At 51.6% G+C, this 18817-nt stretch overlaps 1 protein-coding gene and 1 long non-coding RNA gene across 2 annotated transcripts in view; both read right to left on the bottom strand.

Annotated features, from left to right (window-relative positions):
- smurf1 (SMAD specific E3 ubiquitin protein ligase 1) overlaps positions 1-18817 on the bottom strand; it is a 35588-nt gene that overhangs the window by 8674 nt on the left and 8097 nt on the right. The window contains exons 6-11 of the mRNA XM_060074763.1: positions 10520-10585; positions 10233-10308; positions 9341-9552; positions 8992-9076; positions 5258-5404; positions 2125-2332 (exon numbers count right to left, since the gene is read on the bottom strand). Coding sequence (XP_059930746.1) covers positions 2125-2332; positions 5258-5404; positions 8992-9076; positions 9341-9552; positions 10233-10308; positions 10520-10585 — 794 coding nt within the window. The remainder of the gene's footprint in view (positions 1-2124; positions 2333-5257; positions 5405-8991; positions 9077-9340; positions 9553-10232; positions 10309-10519; positions 10586-18817) is intronic.
- Positions 5603-6258, bottom strand: LOC132474741 (uncharacterized). Its single transcript, XR_009529714.1, has 2 exons — positions 6014-6258; positions 5603-5734 (listed from the first exon to the last, which is right to left on the bottom strand). It is a non-coding gene; the product is annotated as an uncharacterized LOC132474741 (long non-coding RNA).

Raw genomic sequence — 18817 nt, 5'->3', positions numbered from 1 at the left:
GCAGCCATCTTTCCACATCACCATATTGTCATTTAACTTCCGAAAAAGGGAGACAATGAGTTAAAGGGGTAGTTCGGAATTTTGGACATAGGGCCTGATTCCCAAGTGAGCATTGGTATTCTATATCACTGGAGACAGTTTTCAACACATTTCATTCAGTCCTTCTAGTTGCAGAGTTCGCTCGTGCTAGGCTAGCGCACGGCAACGGGCAATGCTAGCCTGCTATTAAAAACAGTCTTACCCACTCCACAGTACACCCGAGGTAAATCAATTATAACGACAGACTATAAATCTAAATGTCTGTTTATAGAATAATGTTAGAAATAAAACCAACATTGCATTGCATTTTGAGGGAATTGCGGGGTCTCAGCAGCAGTGTTTATATTTCTGTACGTAGGCTACGGCAGCGGCGGACTGATACCAGGGTTACCTGCCGCTGTCATTGCTACAAACGCAGAGTAGCCTACAGTGAACGAAGGAATTCTATAAGCGTATTCAATTAACAAGATATGCCCACGTTTGGAGGAGTTAGCGATGCATCTGCTTTTGAAGACGATTATGAGGAATTTGTTGTATCCAACGAATCGTACATGGACGAGCCGGTGTTTTGATGTCCAAGCCAGCAGCAACAAGCCACAGTTGAGTCCTTTCTGGATCTCGCACTGGAAATTGGTGGAAACTTTGTGGTGCCCATCTGTACCGTTTATTTCTACAATTTCTAAAAGCACACTGAACCACCATGTTGCCTAGTCGTTCAATTGCGCTTCTGTCCCACGCTTCTCTGTTTACGTTCTTCTGTCGTGATTCGGTTACAAACCTAACCAGCGCATAGTAAAATTCCGCTTCTGCTGAGAAAGTAGTCCCTCGATGATTCATGCGATGCAAGGTTAGTTTTATTTCTAACATTATTCTATCAACACAGACATTTAAATCTATAGTCTGGCGTTATAATTGATTTACCTCGGGTGTACTGTGGAGTGGGTAAGACTGTTTTTAATAGCAGGCTAGCATTGCCCGTTGCCGTGCGCTAGCCTAGCACGAGCGAACTCTGCAACTAGAAGGACTGAATGAAATGTGTTGAAAACTGTCTCCAGTGATATAGAATACCAATGCTCACTTGGGAATCAGGCCCTATGTCCAAAATTCCGAACTACCCCTTTAACCTCACATGATGATTAGTCACATGGTTTATGGCACTGGACTCTAAACTACCAGCTAGGTTGGTAACCACAACACAGAGTCACACTCTGCTCCAGCAAACCGTTTTAAACATGTCCTACCCCAACTACCTACGCAATCCTCATCATGTGTACATTAACTAATTACACCATCCACATCATGTGTACATTAACTAATTACACCATCCACATCATGTGTACATTAATTAATTACACCATCCACATCATGTGTACATTAACTAATTACACCATCCACATCATGTGTACATTAACTAATTACACCATCCACATTATGTGTACATTAATTAATTACACCATCCACATTAATTAATTACACCATCCTCATTAGGTGGAGTCAGGTGTGTGTGTGTACACAGGTGTGTGTATTTGTACACAGATTTGTGTGTGTGTGTGTCTGTACGCAGGTGTGTGTGTGTACACAGGTGTGTGTGTGTGAGTATACACAGGTGTGTGTGTGTGTGTGTGAGTATACACAGGGGGGGGTGTGTGTGTGTGTGTGTGTGTGTGTGTGTGTGTGTGTGTGTGTGTGTGTGAGTATACACAGGGGGGTGTGTGTGTGTGTGTGTGTGTGTGTGTGTGTGTGTGTGTGTGTGTGTGTGTGTGTGTGTGTGTGTGTGTGTGTGTGAGTATACACAGGGGGGTGTGTGTGTGTGTGTGTGTGTGAGTATACACAGGGGTGTGTGTGTGTGTGTGTGTGTGTGTGTGTGTGTGTGTGTGTACACAGGTGTGTGTGTGTGTGTGTGTGTGTGAGTATACACAGGGGGGGGTGTGTGTGTGTGTGAGTATACACAGGGGTGTGTGTGTGTGTGTGTGTGTGTGTGTGTGTGTGTGTGTGTGTGTGTGTGTGTGTGTGTGTGTGTGTGTGTGTGTGTGTGTGTGTGTGTGTGTGCGCGCGCGCGCTCAGGGCCTGCCCCCCGGCCCCCACCTCAAAGATCTCGTCGCGGGACACCTCGATGCGGCAGTGCCCTGCCTGGGGCTGCTGCAGGCTCAGCTCGTGGCGGAGCAGCTTCAGCTTGTGCACCAGGTCGCGCTCGTAGCGCACCGCCATCTCCCCCTCGCCCCCCGGGCCCTCCTCCCCCCCCACCACCTCCATCGGGGGCGCCTGCGACGACTCCTTGGCCTGGGAGTGCTGGCTGTAGGGGGAGGGGGAGGGCGGGGGGGAGAGGGGGGAGGGACAAAGTAACAGTGAGTGAGACAGACGGATTTTGTGTGAGAGCAGACGGACAAACCAACGATGTGACCCTGAGTGGCGCTCAGCGCGGAGTTAGCTGGGAAATGGGAAATGGAGTAAATGCGCAGAATGGGAGATGGAAACACACTTTTGGAAACAGCTGTGACGTAGTGAACATTGAACCCACAGGACTGACGACGGCCTTCTGATTTCCTTCGGACCGGCCATAGCAACCCTGCCGACATCAACTTGTAGCGTCAATATATATTAATTTGTAAGCGTTTGTATACATAGACACCCTATATCATATATATATATATGATATATGGTGTCTATGTTTGCATATCCTTTAATTATACCGTGTCCATTAATCCCTGATATATGGACACCTACTAAGTAATTCCAGTTAATTAGTCTGTACAGCCTTCAAAACGAGAGCTGGTACATTGTGGAAAATGAATTAAACTGTAATCAGTCAACGCGGTTATATGCTATAGACAGACACTGGAGTATCTGTGGTATAAAGGCTGCGACGAATTTCAAATTATAAATATATCCTTTAAATACGTCCATGGAACAGATGGCCAATGTGAATAATAGATACCTGATGGTGTGTGTGTGTGTGTGTGTGTACCTGATGGTGTGTGCGTGTGTGTGTGTGTACCTGATGGTGTGTGCGTGTGTGTGTGTACCTGATGGTGTGTGCGTGTGTGTGCGTACCTGATGATGATGGTGTGTGTGTGTACCTGATGGTGTGTGCGTGTGTGTGTGTACCTGATGATGATGGTGTGTGTGTGTGTGTGTGTGTGTGTGTGTGTGTACCTGATGATGGTGTGTGTGTGTGTGTGTGTACCTGATGATGGTGTGTGTGTGTGTGTGTGTACCTGATGATGGTGTGTGTGTGTGTGTGTGTACCTGATGATGGTGTGTGTGTGTGTGTGTGTACCTGATGATGGTGTGTGTGTGTGTGTGTACCTGATGATGGTGTGTGTGTGTGTGTGTGTGTGTGTGTGTGTGTGTGTGTGTGTGTGTGTGTGTGTGTGTGTGTGTGTGTGCACCTGATGATGGTGTGTGTGTGTGTGTGCACCTGATGATGGTGTGTGTGTGTGTGTGTGTGTGTGTGCACCTGATGATGGTGTGTGTGTGTGTGTACCTGATGATGGTGTGTGTGTGTGTGTGTGTGTACCTGATGATGGTGTGTGTGTGTGTGTGTGTGTACCTGATGATGGTGTGTGTGTGTGTGTGTGTGTACCTGATGATGGTGTGTGTGTGTGTGTGTGTGTGTGTGTGTGTGTGTGTGTGTGTGCACCTGATGATGGTGTGTGTGTGTGTGTGTGTGTGTGTGTACCTGATGATGGTGTGTGTGTGTGTGTGTGTGCACCTGATGATGGTGTGTGTGTGTGTGTGCACCTGATGATGGTGTGTGTGTGTGTGTACCTGATGATGGTGTGTGTGTGTGTGTGTGTACCTGATGATGGTGTGTGTGTGTGTGTGTGTACCTGATGATGGTGTGTGTGTGTGTGTGTACCTGATGATGGTGTGTGTGTGTACCTGATGATGGTGTGTGTGTGTGTGTGTGTACCTGATAATGGTGTGTGTGTGTGTGTGTGTGTATGTGTGTACCTGATGATGGTGTGTGTGTGTGTACCTGATGATGGTGTGTGTCTGTGTGTGTGTGTACCTGATGATGGTGTGTGTGTGTGTGTGTGTGTACCTGATGATGGTGTGTGTGTGTGTGTGTACCTGATGATGGTGTGTGTGTGTGTGTACCTGATGATGGTGTGTGTGTGTGTGTACCTGATGATGGTGTGTGTGTGTACCTGATGATGGTGTGTGTGTGTACCTGATGATGGTGTGTGTGTGTGTGTGTGTGTGTGTGTGTGTGTGTGTGTGTGTGTGTGTGTGTGTGTGTGTGTGTGTGTGTGTGTGTGTGTGTGTGTACCTGATGATGGTGTGTGTGTGTACCTGATGATGGTGTGTGTGTGTACCTGATGATGGTGTGTGTGTACCTGATGATGGTGTGTGTGTGTACCTGATGATGGTGTGTGTGTGTGTGTGTGTGTGTGTGTGTGTGTGTGTACCTGATGATGGTGTGTGTGCGTGTGTACCTGATGATGGTGTGTGTGTGTGTGTGTGTACCTGATGATGGGGTGTGTGTGTGTGTGTGTGTACCTGATGATGGTGTGTGTGTGTGTGTGTACCTGATGATGGTGTGTGTGTGTGTGTACCTGATGGTGGTGTGTGTGTGTGTGTGTACCTGATGATGGTGTGTGTGTGTGTGTGTGTGTGTGTACCTGATGATGGGGTGTGTGTGTGTGTGTGTGTACCTGATGATGATGGTGTGTGTGTGTGTGTGTGTGTGTGTGTACCTGATGGTGTGTGTGTGTGTGTACCTGATGATGGTGTGTGTGTGTGTGTACCTGATGATGGTGTGTGTGTGTGTGTGTACCTGATGATGGTGTGTGTGTGTGTGTACCTGATGATGGTGTGTGTGTGTGTGTACCTGATGATGGTGTGTGTGTGTGTGTGTGTGTGTGTGTGTGTACCTGATGATGGTGTGTGTGTGTGTGTACCTGATGATGGTGTGTGTGTGTGTACCTGATGGTGTGTGTGTGTGTGTGTACCTGATGATGGTGTGTGTGTGTGTGTGTGTGTGTGTGTGTGTACCTGATGATGGTGTGTGTGTGTGTGTGTGTGTGTGTGTGTGTGTGTGTGTGTGTGTGTGTGTGTGTGTACCTGATGATGGTGTGTGTGTACCTGATGATGGTGTGTGTGTGTGTGTACCTGATGATGGTGTGTGTGTGTGTGTGTGTGTACCTGATGATGGTGTGTGTGTGTGTGTGTGTGTGTGTGTACCTGATGATGGTGTGTGTGTGTGTGTGTGTACCTGATGATGGTGTGCAGGCGGGGGTCAGTGAACTGCGTTGTGCGGTTGTTGTGGTCCACAAAATAGATGCGTCCCGACACGGTGCTGCGGACCTCCCAGCCCACCGGCAGCGGGCCCAGCTCCTCACAGCTAACACTCGTCAGGTCCCTACACACACACACACACACACACACACACACACACACACACACACACACACACACACACACACACACACACACACACACACACACACACACACACACACACACAGTTAATGATGATAATAAGAACTTATCAATAATCACTCCCGCCCCCTTCTGTCTGAACACGCTACAGCGGATTACCCTCCGGTGCACACGGCCCTCTGATTGGCCGGGAGAGGCCCTCCCCATCGCTACCCTCTGATAGGCCGGGAGAGGCCCTCCCCATCGCTCCCCTCTGATAGGCCGGGAGAGGCCCTCCCCATCGCTACCCTCTGATAGGCCGGGAGAGGCCCTCCCCATCGCTACCCTCTGATAGGCCAGAGGGGGCCGACCCACAGAGGGGGGGGCCGACACAGAGGGGGGCCGACCCAGAGGGGGGGCCGACCCAGAGGGGGGGCCGACCCACAGAGGGGGGGGGCCGACCCACAGAGGGGGGGCCGACCCAGAGGGGGGGCCGACCCACAGAGGGGGGGCCGACCCAGAGGGGGGGCTGACCCAGAGGGGGGGGGCCGACCCACAGAGGGGGGGCCGACCCAGAGGGGGGGGGCCGACCCACAGAGGGGGGGCCGACCCAGAGGGGGGGGGCCGACCCAGAGGTACAGCGTTACTACGGTTATAAAAGGAGGGGAGGGGAGGGGGTCTGGACCAGACCCCAACAGGACGGTCTGGACCAGACCCCAACGCGATGGACCAGTCCCCAACGGGATGGACCAGACCCCAACGCGATGGACCAGTCCCCAACGCGATGGACCAGTCCCCAACGCGATGGACCAGTCCCCAACGCGATGGACCAGTCCCCAACGCGATGGACCAGTCCCCAACGCGATGGACCAGTCCCCAACGCGATGGACCAGACCCCAACGCGGTGGACCAGACCACAACGCGGTGGACCAGACCCCAACGCGGTGGACCAGACCCCAACGCGGTGGACCAGACCCCAACGCGGTGGACCAGACCCCAACGCGGTGGACCAGACCCCAACGCGGTGGACCAGACCCCAACGCGGTGGACCAGACCCCAACACGACGGACCAGACCCCAACACGACGGACCAGACCCCAACGCGGTGGACCAGACCCCAACACGACGGACCAGACCCCAACACGACGGACCAGACCCCAACGCGGTGGACCAGACCCCAACGCGGTGGACCAGACCCCAACGCGGTGGACCAGACCCCAACGCGGTGGACCAGACCCCAACGCGGTGGACCAGACCCCAACACGACGGACCAGACCCCAACGCGGTGGACCAGACCCCAACACGACGGACCAGACCCCAACACGACGGACCAGACCCCAACACGACGGACCAGACCCCAACACGATGGACCAGACCCCAACACGACGGACCAGACCCCAACACGACGGACCAGACCCCAACACGACGGACCAGACCCCAACAGGACAATAACTTATTTCAGGGTTCTGTTTCCCTGCAGCGTTTCTCAAAGAGCTGGGTGTAAGCATCTGAAATGGATGCAAACTGATAAAGTCACAACTTACTCCTCAATCCCCATAACTACTGAGGCACCATCACGCTGTCTCTACTAGTGAGGTTCGTCAGGAGGAGGAGCTATCTCTAACCCTAACCCTAACCCATAACTACTGAGGCACCATCACGCTGTCTCTACTAGTGAGGTTCGTCAGGAGGAGGAGCTATCTCTAACCCTAACCCTAACCCATAACTACTGAGGCACCATCACGCTGTCTCTACTAGTGAGGTTCGTCAGGAGGAGGAGCTATCTCTAACCCTAACCCATAACTACTGAGGCACCATCACGCTGTCTCTACTAGTGAGGTTCGTCAGGAGGAGGAGCTATCTCTAACCCTAACCCTAACCCATAACTACTGAGGCACCATCACGCTGTCTCTACTAGTGAGGTTCGTCAGGAGGAGGAGCTATCTCTAACCCTAACCCATAACTACTGAGGCACCATCACGCTGTCTCTACTAGTGAGGTTCGTCAGGAGGAGGAGCTATCTCTAACCCTAACCCTAACCCATAACTACTGAGGCACCATCACGCTGTCTCTACTAGTGAGGTTCGTCAGGAGGAGGAGCTATCTCTAACCCTAACCCTAACCCATAACTACTGAGGCACCATCACGCTGTCTCTACTAGTGAGGTTCGTCAGGAGGAGGAGCTATCTCTAACCCTAACCCATAACTACTGAGGCACCATCACGCTGTCTCTACTAGTGAGGTTCGTCAGGAGGAGGAGCTATCTCTAACCCTAACCCTAACCCATAACTACTGAGGCACCATCACGCTGTCTCTACTAGTGAGGTTCGTCAGGAGGAGGAGCTATCTCGTTCCAAGGCCGATGAGATCAGAGACCGGGCCAGCGAGTAACCGTGGTGCTGTCCCTCTCCTCGCCCTTTGAGTCCGGCAGAGGAGACGCTCGCCTTGACATCGACCCCTGGCCCCGCCCCCCCACCCCTCCGGCTCACTGATTAATTAGCTGGAATTTGCATTTTAATGGCGGCTCCGCCTACATTAGAGATATCAACGGCCCTGACGTGGTGCAGCGGGCGCTCTGAATGAATGGCGGCTTTCACTGATGGATGAGTCAGTCCCTCTGATGCGTGGGAGCGAGGCCAACAAAAGGCCTCTTTAAAGGGTCCTCCATCCTGCCCTCCCCAGCCTGACCCAGCCTCCTGCTCCCTGCTCCTTCTCACTCCAGGTCCAGCATCGCTGGCTCCTTTCTGAGGAGGGCTAGGTCAGTCCCTCTACTGTCTGAGGAGGAGGAGGAGGAGGAAGAGGGAGAGGAGGAGGAAGAGGAGACAGAGGAGGAGGAGACAGAGGAGGAGGAGGAGACAGAGGAGACGGAGGAGGAGGAAGAGGGAGAGGAGGAGGAGACAGAGGAGACGGAGACAGAGGAGGAGGAGGAGGAGGAGACAGGAGGAATAGGGAGAGGAGGAAGAGGGAGAGGAGGAGACAGAGGAGGAGGAGGAGGAGGAGGAGGAGGAGGAGGAGACAGGAGGAGGAGGAGGAGACAGAGGAGGAGGAGGAGGAGACAGAGGAGGAGGAGACAGAGGAGGAGGAGGAGGAGGAGAGGAGGAGACAGAGGAGGAGGAGGAGGAGGAGGAGGAGAGGAGGAGACAGAGGAGGAGACAGAGGAGGAGGAGGAGGAGGAGGAGACGGAGACAGAGGAGACGGAGACAGAGGAGGAGGAGGAGGAGACAGAGGAGGAGGAGACAGAGGAGCCAGAGGAGGAGACAGAGGAGGAGACAGAGGAGGAGACAGAGGAGGAGACAGAGGAGGAGACAGAGGAGGAGACAGAGGAGGCGACAGAGGAGGCGACAGAGGAGGAGGAGGAGAGGGAGGAGGAGGAGGAGGAGGAGACAGAGGAGGAGACAGAGGAGGAGGCAGAGGAGGAGGAGGAGGAGGAGGAGACAGAGGAGGAGGAGACAGAGGAGGAGGAGACAGAGGAGGAGACAGAGGAGGAGGCAGAGGAGGAGAAGGAGACAGAGGAGGAGGAGGAGGAGGAGGGTTAGGGCGAGGGGGTACCTGGGTTAGGGCTAGGGTTGGGGTTAGGGCGAGGGGGTACCTGGGTATCCGGGGGTCGTGCCAGGTGCTGACTCCGGTCTGCGTGTGGAGGAAGTAGACTTGGCCCTGCACCGTGGTCCGTTGTTCTGTGGGAGCCAGGGTCAGCAGGTCAAAGGTTACAGCACAGGGTCAGCAGGTCAAAGGTTACAGCACAGGGTCAGCAGGTCAAAGGTTACAGCACAGGGTCAGTAGGTCAAAGGTTACAGCACAGAGTCACAGGGGGGCTGAGGGTTCTCTAGGGGGGCTGAGGGTTCTCCGGAGGGGGGGCTGAGGGTTCTCTAGGGGGGGGCTGAGGGTTCTCCGAGGGGGAACTGAACACATCACACAGAGGGTTCAGAACAGAGCGGTACCGTATCCCTCGGGCAGGTCCGGGGACTGGGGGCCATGCGGCCGGGTCTGGGGGGTCTGCCCGTGGCCCCTGGAGTCCTGGCCTCGGATCCGGACCGCCTGGAGCCGGTTCTCCTGGCTGGGCGAGTCCAGGCGGCAGGTCCCGCCCCCGGCCGCGCCCGTCGGGTCCGAGTAGGGCAGCGGCTCCTCGCTGAAGCAGCCCTCAAACACCAGCCTAGAGAGATTAGCGGCCGAACTCAGCGGGGCTGGGAGGGTTAAACAGACCAATGGCCCCTGCCTCCACCCTGCTCTCCCAGTGCTCCACCCTGCTCTCCCAGTGCTCCACCCTGCTCTCCCAGTGCTCCACCCTGCTCTCCCAGTGCTCCACCCTGCTCTCCCAGTGCTCCCAGTGGCCGGTGCTCTGCTAATGAGTAACCAGCAGATTAGAGTTCTATTGAACCAAAGTGAATCCACCCAGGGAGATATCAGCATCTGGGGTGATGTGTACTGAAGGGCGGTGCTAATAAAGCTCTTCCTCTAGTGGCGGGTTTGGCCGCTCCCCTAGTGAGCGGCTCAGAGCGAGCCCAGGGTCAGCTCTGAGCGGGGCGCTGAGCGAGAGCCGCTCCCCTAGTGAGCGGCTCCACAGCGAGCCCAGGGTCAGCTCTGAGCGGGGCGCTGAGCGAGAGCCGCTCCCCTAGTGAGCGGCTCCACAGCGAGCCCAGGGTCAGCTCTGAGCGGGGCGCTGAGCGAGAGCCGCTCCCCTAGTGAGCGGCTCCACAGCGAGCCCAGGGTCAGCTCTGAGCGGGGCGCTGAGCGAGAGCCGCTCCCCTAGTGAGCGGCTCCACAGCGAGCCCAGGGTCAGCTCTGAGCGGGGCGCTGAGCGAGAGCCGCTCCGCAGCAACGGATCAGACTCACCCTTCGTTCTCCAGCAGCCCCCGGCAGTCCACCACCGGGCCCCCGCTCCCGATGCGGTCCCGCGTCTGCAGGCTCACTGGACGGACACGGACACGCGGACACACACACACACACACACACACACACACACACACACACACACACACACACACACACACACACACACACACACACACACACACACACACACACACACACACACACACACACACACGTCAGCATTGGAGGCGGAAGGAACGGCTCCCCGAGGGGGAGGGGAGATGGAAGAGAGACGGACGGACTCTTACCCACTATCTGGCCCCTCACTGCATCGCTGTCTGACGGGTTCAGCTTACACAGGTCCAACCGCTGGTCTGAGAGACAGAGGGACAGGAAGAGGAGGGACAGGAAGAGGAGGGTGAGGATGAGTGGGCGTCGCCGGGGACTGACCTGTCACTCAGCTCCGAGGGAGACTGACCCGTCTGTCCTGGGCCCTGTTCTGTTCAGCATCTACATAAAGGACCTGCCATCAGTGTGCACTGGATGTGAGATTCAGATGTATGCTGATGATACAGTCATACATGTTCATGCAAAAACTAAAGCCCAAGCTGCTGCCAGGCTCAGCGACACAATGGTACATGTATGTCAACGGCTAACATGCTCACAGCTGAATCTCACTGTGAACCCAATGTCTGTGTCTGGGGACGCCATTCAAACAGTTACACCGTTTAAGTATCTAGGCATTATTCTTGACTCTACTCTATCATTTAAACATCAAGTGAGAAAGGTAGTGCAAATAACCAAATAAAACCGAGCGAACTTTAGGTATATAAGGAACTGTTTGACAACACCTGTAGCAAAGCTATACATGAATACTATGATAATCCCTCACATAACATGTTGTACGACCAGCTGGACCCAGGCATGTAGCACAACATTAAGGCCTATTTCTTCACTTCACAAACAAGCACTTAAAGTCTTGGACAAAAAACCCAAACTTTACCACCACTCTAACATTCTTAACAAACATAACTTACTCAGTTGGGAAAATATTTTAAAACACTGATGCATGGCTAATCTTTAAGATCATTAATGGGAAGGCTCCTCCACCACTCTGCACTTTCATACAGCAGAAGTCATCCAGCAGCAGAACCACATGGTCTGCCTTAAGAGGGGACTGTGTAGTCCCTCTTGGGTCCAGTTCCTTTGGCCAATTATGCTTTTCTGTGAGAGCCTCTAAACTATGGAACCAATTGCCAGTGGACATTAGAAACTCCACTTCACACCATACATTCACACACCATCTTAAAGGTTGTATCAGCAATTCTGGTTGCCCTGACTTCCGTTGCGAGATTCCAAACAAACAGAGCCAGCTAGCCCCTCCCTCCCGTGTTTTGAAAATGATCATGGACGCGCATTTTCATGAACGTGCATGACCATGAACGCGCAACACATACGACACTCGAAGGGTCGCTTAGCCCAGGCACGAGCGCGAAACACCACAACACCCACCCCTTGTCTGTGATTGGTTGGAACACTCTTTATTTTGATTTTGAGGTGTTGGTAGTAGGGCCCGACCGATATTGATTTTTGAGTGCCGATGCCGATTATTTGAGAAAAATTACGATTACGATTTAATCGGCCGATAAAAAAAAAAAAAAAAAAACATAAAACGTAGTTTTTGATACCTTAAATATACTTTAAACACTTTTGACGAATATGTGAATTGAATGCAGAATCTTTGAGTGTTTTAGAATACATTTACAGTCAAAGATGAGTGTAATGTAAAATGTAAAATAAATAACTAACTCCCAATGTGCTGCGCTCGTGAGCAGTGACTAACGTGCGTGCTGAGCAGTATGGTCTCACCGTTAGAGTCTACAGTAAAACAAATTAACATGGCCTGGGACCTAAAGAAAAACAGGCACAACATGCTCAAACAACACGTCTTGTGTACATTGGTGAGGTGAGTGCGCAGCTGCCTGAGTGAGCGTGCTTTCATGTTGTACGGTAAAATTCAATCTCCTCTTTTTTACTCCAGCTAAAGTTGTTAGTTAGCAAGGCGAGTAGGAGCGCAATCTGCAGGATACTAATCGCAATACCATTTATAAAAAAATAAATAAAAAAAAATCGGTTGTAATCGGCGTCTTTATGGCCGATGCCGATTATTTTCAAACTATAATCGGCCGATTAAATCGGCAGGCCGATAAATCGGTCGGGCCCTAGTTGGTAGTACCATTTGTTTTTGTGTGCGATCTCGGAGCCTAGGCTGCCTAGAGAGACGCGGCTCTTTGACCGCCTGCTTATGGGACGGGGAGCTAGCGGATCGTGAGGAAAAAGCAGATGAATGTGATACTTTGTTTTAATCTGAATCGCTGATACAACCTTGAAGGGCTGGCTTTTGACCATACAAAAATGTGAGCACCTCTCATAATACATTAATGTTTGTCTAGCGCTATACTTTAGCTGTCCTGTAGTGAGATGGACAGTTGTTTACTTTATTGATCCCCTAAGGGTTGTGTGGCTGTATGGTTATGCGTCTTATGTTTTAATGTTTTAATGGAGCCAGTCTTAAAGAGTTAAGACGAGTTAAGACGAACATGGGTGTAGTAACAGTGGGTGTAGTAGGGTGTGGTTGGGTGTAGTAGGGTGTGGTTGGGTGTAGTAACAGTGGGTGTAGTAGGGTGTGGTTGGGAGTAGTAACAGTGGGTGTAGTACGGTGTGGTTGGGTGTAGTAACAGTGGGTGTAGTAGGGTGTGGTTGGGTGTAGTAGGGTGTGGTTGGGTGTAGTAACAGTGGGTGTAGTAGGGTGTGGTTGGGAGTAGTAACAGTGGGTGTAGTAGGGTGTGGTTGGGTGTAGTAACAGTGGGTGTAGTAGGGTGTGGTTGGGTGTAGTAGGGTGTGGTTGGGTGTAGTAACAGTGGGTGTAGTAGGGTGTGGTTGGGAGTAGTAACAGTGGGTGTAGTAGGGTGTGGTTGGGTGCAGTAACAGTGGGTGTAGTAACAGTGGGTGTAGTAGGGTGTAGTTGGGTGTAGTAGGGTGTGGTTGGGTGCAGTAACAGTGGGTGTAGTAGGGTGTGGTTGGGTGTAGTAGGGTGTGGTTGGGTGTAGTAACAGTGGGTGTAGTAGGGTGTGGTTGGGTGTAGTAGGGTGTGGTTGGGTGCAGTAACAGTGGGTGTAGTAGGGTGTGGTTGGGTGCAGTAACAGTGGGTGTAGTAGGGTGTGGTTGGGTGTAGTAGGGTGTGGTTGGGTGTAGTAACAGTGGGTGTAGTAGGGTGTGGTTGGGTGCAGTAACAGTGGGTGTAGTAGGGTGTGGTTGGCTGCAGTAACAGTGGGTGTAGTAGGGTGTGGTTGGGTGTAGTAACAGTGGGTGTAGTAGGGTGTGGTTGGGTGTAGTAACAGTGGGTGTAGTAGGGTGTGGTTGGGTGCAGTAACAGTGGGTGTAGTAGGGTGTGGTTGGGTGTAGTAGGGTGTGGTTGGGTGCAGTAACAGTGGGTGTAGTAGGGTGTGGTTGGGTGTAGTAGGGTGCAGTAACAGTGGGTGTAGTAGGGTGTGGTTGGGTGTAGTAGGGTGTGGTTGGGTGTAGTAGGGTGTGGTTGGGTGTAGTAGGGTGTGGTTGGGTGCAGTAACAGTGGGTGTAGTAGGGTGTGGTTGGGTGTAGTAGGGTGCAGTAACAGTGGGTGTAGTAGGGTGTAGTTGGGTGCAGTAACAGTGGGTGTAGTAGGGTGTGGTTGGGTGTAGTAGGGTGTGGTTGGGTGCAGTAACAGTGGGTGTAGTAGGGTGTGGTTGGGTGTAGTAACAGTGGGTGTAGTAGGGTGTGGTTGGGTGTAGTAACAGTGGGTGTAGTAGGGTGTGGTTGGGTGCAGTAACAGTGGGTGTAGTAGGGTGTGGTTGGGTGTAGTAGGGTGTGGTTGGGTGTAGTAACAGTGGGTGTAGTAGGGTGTGGTTGGGTGTAGTAGGGTGTGGTTGAGTGTAGTAGGGTGTGGTTGGGTGCAGTAACAGTGGGTGTAGTAGGGTGTGGTTGGGTGTAGTAACAGTGGGTGTAGTAGGGTGTGGTTGGGTGTAGTAACAGTGGGTGTAGTAGGGTGTGGTTGGGTGTAGTAACAGTGGGTGTAGTAGGGTGTGGTTGGGTGCAGTAACAGTGGGTGTAGTAGGGTGTGGTTGGGTGTAGTAGGGTGTGGTTGGGTGTAGTAACAGTGGGTGTAGTAGGGTGTGGTTGGGTGTAGTAACAGTGGGTGTAGTAGGGTGTGGTTGGGTGTAGTAACAGTGGGTGTAGTAGGGTGTGGTTGGGTGTAGTAACAGTGGGTGTAGTAGGGTGTGGTTGGGTGTAGTAACAGTGGGTGTAGTAGGGTGTGGTTGGGTGCAGTAACAGTGGGTGTAGTAGGGTGTGGTTGGGTGTAGTAGGGTGTGGTTGGGTGCAGTAACAGTGGGTGTAGTAGGGTGTAGTTGGGTGCAGTAACAGTGGGTGTAGTAGGGTGTGGTTGGGTGTAGTAGGGTGTGGTTGGGTGCAGTAACAGTGGGTGTAGTAGGGTGTGGTTGGGTGTAGTAACAGTGGGTGTAGTAGGGTGTGGTTGGTTGTAGTAACAGTGGGTGTAGTAGGGTGTGGTTGGGTGCAGTAACAGTGGGTGTAGTAGGGTGTGGTTGGGTGTAGTAGGGTGTGGTTGGGTGTAGTAACAGTGGGTGTAGTAGGGTGTGGTTGGGTGTAGTAGGGTGTGGTTGGGTGCAGTAACAGTGGGTGTAGTAGGGTGTAGTTGGGTGCAGTAACAGTGGGTGTAGTAGGGTGTGGTTGGGTGTAGTAGGGTGTGGTTGGGTGCAGTAACAGTGGGTGTAGTAGGGTGTGGTTGGGTGTAGTAACAGTGGGTGTAGTAGGGTGTGGTTGGGTGCAGTAACAGTGGGTGTAGTAGGGTGTGGTTGGGTGTAGTAACAGTGGGTGTAGTAGGGTGTGGTTGGGTGTAGTAGGGTGTGGTTGGGTGCAGTAACAGTGGGTGTAGTAGGGTGTGGTTGGGTGTAGTAACAGTGGGTGTAGTAGGGTGTGGTTGGGTGTAGTAACAGTGGGTGTAGTAGGGTGTGGTTGGGTGTAGTAACAGTGGGTGTAGTAGGGTGTGGTTGGGTGTAGTAGGGTGTGGTTGGGTGCAGTAACAGTGGGTGTAGTAGGGTGTGGTTGGGTGTAGTAACAGTGGGTGTAGTAGGGTGTGGTTGGGTGCAGTAACAGTGGCTGTAGTAGGGTGTGGTTGGGTGTAGTAGGGTGTGGTTGGGTGCAGTAACAGTGGGTGTAGTAGGGTGTGGTCTGGTGTAGTAACAGTGGGTGTAGTAGGGTGTGGTTGGGTGTAGTAGGGTGTGGTTGGGTGCAGTAACAGTGGGTGTAGTAGGCAGGGCTCTAAACTAACTTTTTTCACTGGTTGCACTGGTGCGCCTAACTTTTTTTTTTAGGTGCACCAGCGCAAATGTTAGGTGCACCCAAATTTTCGACCTATCGCATTCAACACTGCAGTTTCACAGGTTCATGTTTTTTAAATAGCTGCCCATATGGGCATTATTGACTTGTAAATGAACTAAGAATCTGGTCAACATAAAGTTCTTTATTTGAATGTTTGCACAAGAAAGGTAATTTCACTGAAAAATGTTGGTGCTTAAAGTGCTTCACTGAGCTGAAATCTAACTAAAAACATCTCAAGATAAATTAAATAAAAAGAAAATCTAAATTAAAAGTGCAAGTGTTTTAAACTGAAACTTCAAACTGAACATCTCATGGCTCTATGTCTTATGGACTATCCTCAATTGCAGTCACATGCCGTGAAACACGCTGTGAAAAATCATTAAATATTATCATAAATAAATATCGTAAATATCATCAAGATGTAATTAATAATAATGACCAAGTCAAAACATATGAGTATATTAATATTATAGGCTACATGACTCAGGGCATCAGCTAATCAGATGGTCTGCATTTATAACTACTACAGTCATTAGTTACCCACACAGCCCGACACAAAATACAGAAGTTAGCCTAACACACACAACTATCAACCATTGATTTATTATTAATTAATTTATTATTTTTAACAGTCTCATGTTCCTATGCCTACAGGAAAATCATATGTTACCAAAGCAGTCTTCCACCTCCCCCTCTTCCAAAACAGAGCCACATACAATGTCATCATCTGGTAATCTCATGCTAACGTTAACGTTACAGCGTCACTAATGACAGATATGAAAACATTTTCATAATGTTAACGTCCACTGACTTTTATAACGCTACGTTAGGTCTTCAGTTCAGATAAACAACTTACTTTAACGTTACTACACACACACACAACACCACACCACACCACACCACACCACACCACACCACACCACACCACACACACACACACACACACACACACACACACACACACACACACACACACACACACACACACACACACACACACACACACACACACACACACACACACACGATAAATAAGTTCATACACAACATACCATTTATGAGCGGGGACTTTGACCGGGGACAGGTCACCCAAAACGGGGATGTCTGGTCACCCTCCTCCACATCCACTCTCTCTGTCTAAACTGTGTGTTCACACCAAACCCGACGGGGCGACAGGATCCCATACAAAGTGAACGTATAGACGCGTATCGGGCGAATTTTTTGCGAGAGAAAACCGGCGACAAGTTTTGATTTATCGCGCAACACTTTCGCCGTGCAGCGTGCACAGGCGAGCGCGTTCACGAGGATTTGTGGTGCAACAAATTCGCTCGAGTTGAAATATTTGAACTTTGACGCAAATTTCGCGTGATGACAGCCAATCCGCGTTCAACAGCGTGGCCACTGAGTCACATGTGTAACGTAACAGCCAATCAGCGTTCAACCGTCAAACTCAGTGCAGTTCAGTCCGGGGTGAACTGCAGCATGGAGGATAAAGTGAATGTTACCGTTTGCGACTCCCGGAGCTCTATATATAATATAATAGTATATAATATAATATTTGTATATATAATATCACGAAGACATGCAATGGTGGTTATCTTGGAGGTTTTTTCTTTTTGAACAGCTGGTTGCACCGGTGCGACCTCTGATTTTTTTTAGTCGCACCATTGAGAAATTAGGTCGCATGTGCGACCAAATTGGTCGCACTTTAGAGCCCTGGTAGGGTGTGGTTGGGTGCAGTAACAGTGGGTGTAGTAGGGTGTGGTTGGGTGTAGTAACAGTGGGTGTAGTAGGGTGTGGTTGGGTGTAGTAACAGTGGGTGTAGTAGGGTGTGGTTGGGTGTAGTAACAGTGGGTGTAGTAGGGTGTGGTTGGCTGCAGTAACAGTGGGTGTAGTAGGGTGTGGTTGGGTGCAGTAACAGTGGGTGTAGTAGGGTGTGGTTGGGTGTAGTAGGGTGTGGTTGGGTGCAGTAACAGTGGGTGTAGTAGGGTGTGGTTGGGTGTAGTAACAGTGGGTGTAGTAGGGTGTGGTTGGGTGTAGTAGGGTGTGGTTGGGTGCAGTAACAGTGGCTGTAGTAGGGTGTGGTTGGGTGTAGTAACAGTGGGTGTAGTAGGGTGTGGTTGGGTGTAGTAGGGTGTGGTTGGGTGTAGTAACAGTGGGTGTAGTAGGGTGTGGTTGGGTGTAGTAGGGTGTGGTTGGGTGCAGTAACAGTGGGTGTAGTAGGGTGTGGTTGGGTGTAGTAACAGTGGGTGTAGTAGGGTGTGGTTGGGTGTAGTAGGGTGTGGTTGGGTGTAGTAACAGTGGGTGTAGTAGGGTGTGGTTGGGTGTAGTAGGGTGTGGTTGGGTGCAGTAACAGTGGGTGTAGTAGGGTGTGGTTGGGTGTAGTAACAGTGGGTGTAGTAGGGTGTGGTTGGGTGTAGTAGGGTGTGGTTGGGTGTAGTAACAGTGGGTGTAGTAGGGTGTGGTTGGGTGTAGTAACAGTGGGTGTAGTAGGGTGTAGTTGGGTGCAGTAACAGTGGGTGTAGTAGGGTGTGGTTGGGTGTAGTAGGGTGTGGTTGGGTGCAGTAACAGTGGGTGTAGTAGGGTGTGGTTGGGTGTAGTAACAGTGGGTGTAGTAGGGTGTGGTTGGGTGTAGTAGGGTGTGGTTGGGTGTAGTAACAGTGGGTGTAGTAGGGTGCGGTTGGGTGTAGTAACAGTGGGTGTGGTTGGGTGTAGTAACAGTGGGTGTGGTTGGGTGTAGTAGGGTGCAGTAACAGTGGGTGTAGTAGGGTGTGGTTGGGTGCAGTAACAGTGGGTGTAGTAGGGTGTGGTTGGGTGTAGTAGGGTGTGGTTGGGTGTAGTAACAGTGGGTGTAGTAGGGTGTGGTTGGGTGTAGTAACAGTGGGTGTAGTAGGGTGTGGTAGGGTGCAGTAACAGTGGGTGTAGTAGGGTGTGGTTGGGTGCAGTAACAGTGGGTGTAGTAGGGTGTTGTTGGGTGTAGTAGGGTGTGGTTGGGTGTAGTAACAGTGGGTGTAGTAGGGTGTAGTAGGGTGCAGTAACAGTGGGTGTAGTAGGGTGTGGTTGGGTGCAGTAACAGTGGGTGTAGTAGGGTGTGGTTGGGTGTAGTAGGGTGTGGTTGGGTGTAGTAACAGTGGGTGTAGTAGGGTGTGGTTGGGTGTAGTAACAGTGGG

This window comes from Gadus macrocephalus, chromosome 2 (assembly GCF_031168955.1).
Source record: "Gadus macrocephalus chromosome 2, ASM3116895v1".
Lineage (NCBI taxonomy): Eukaryota > Metazoa > Chordata > Actinopteri > Gadiformes > Gadidae > Gadus > Gadus macrocephalus.
The sequence above is the reverse complement of the archived record's forward strand: the minus strand, read 5'-3'. Positions and strand labels throughout refer to the sequence as shown.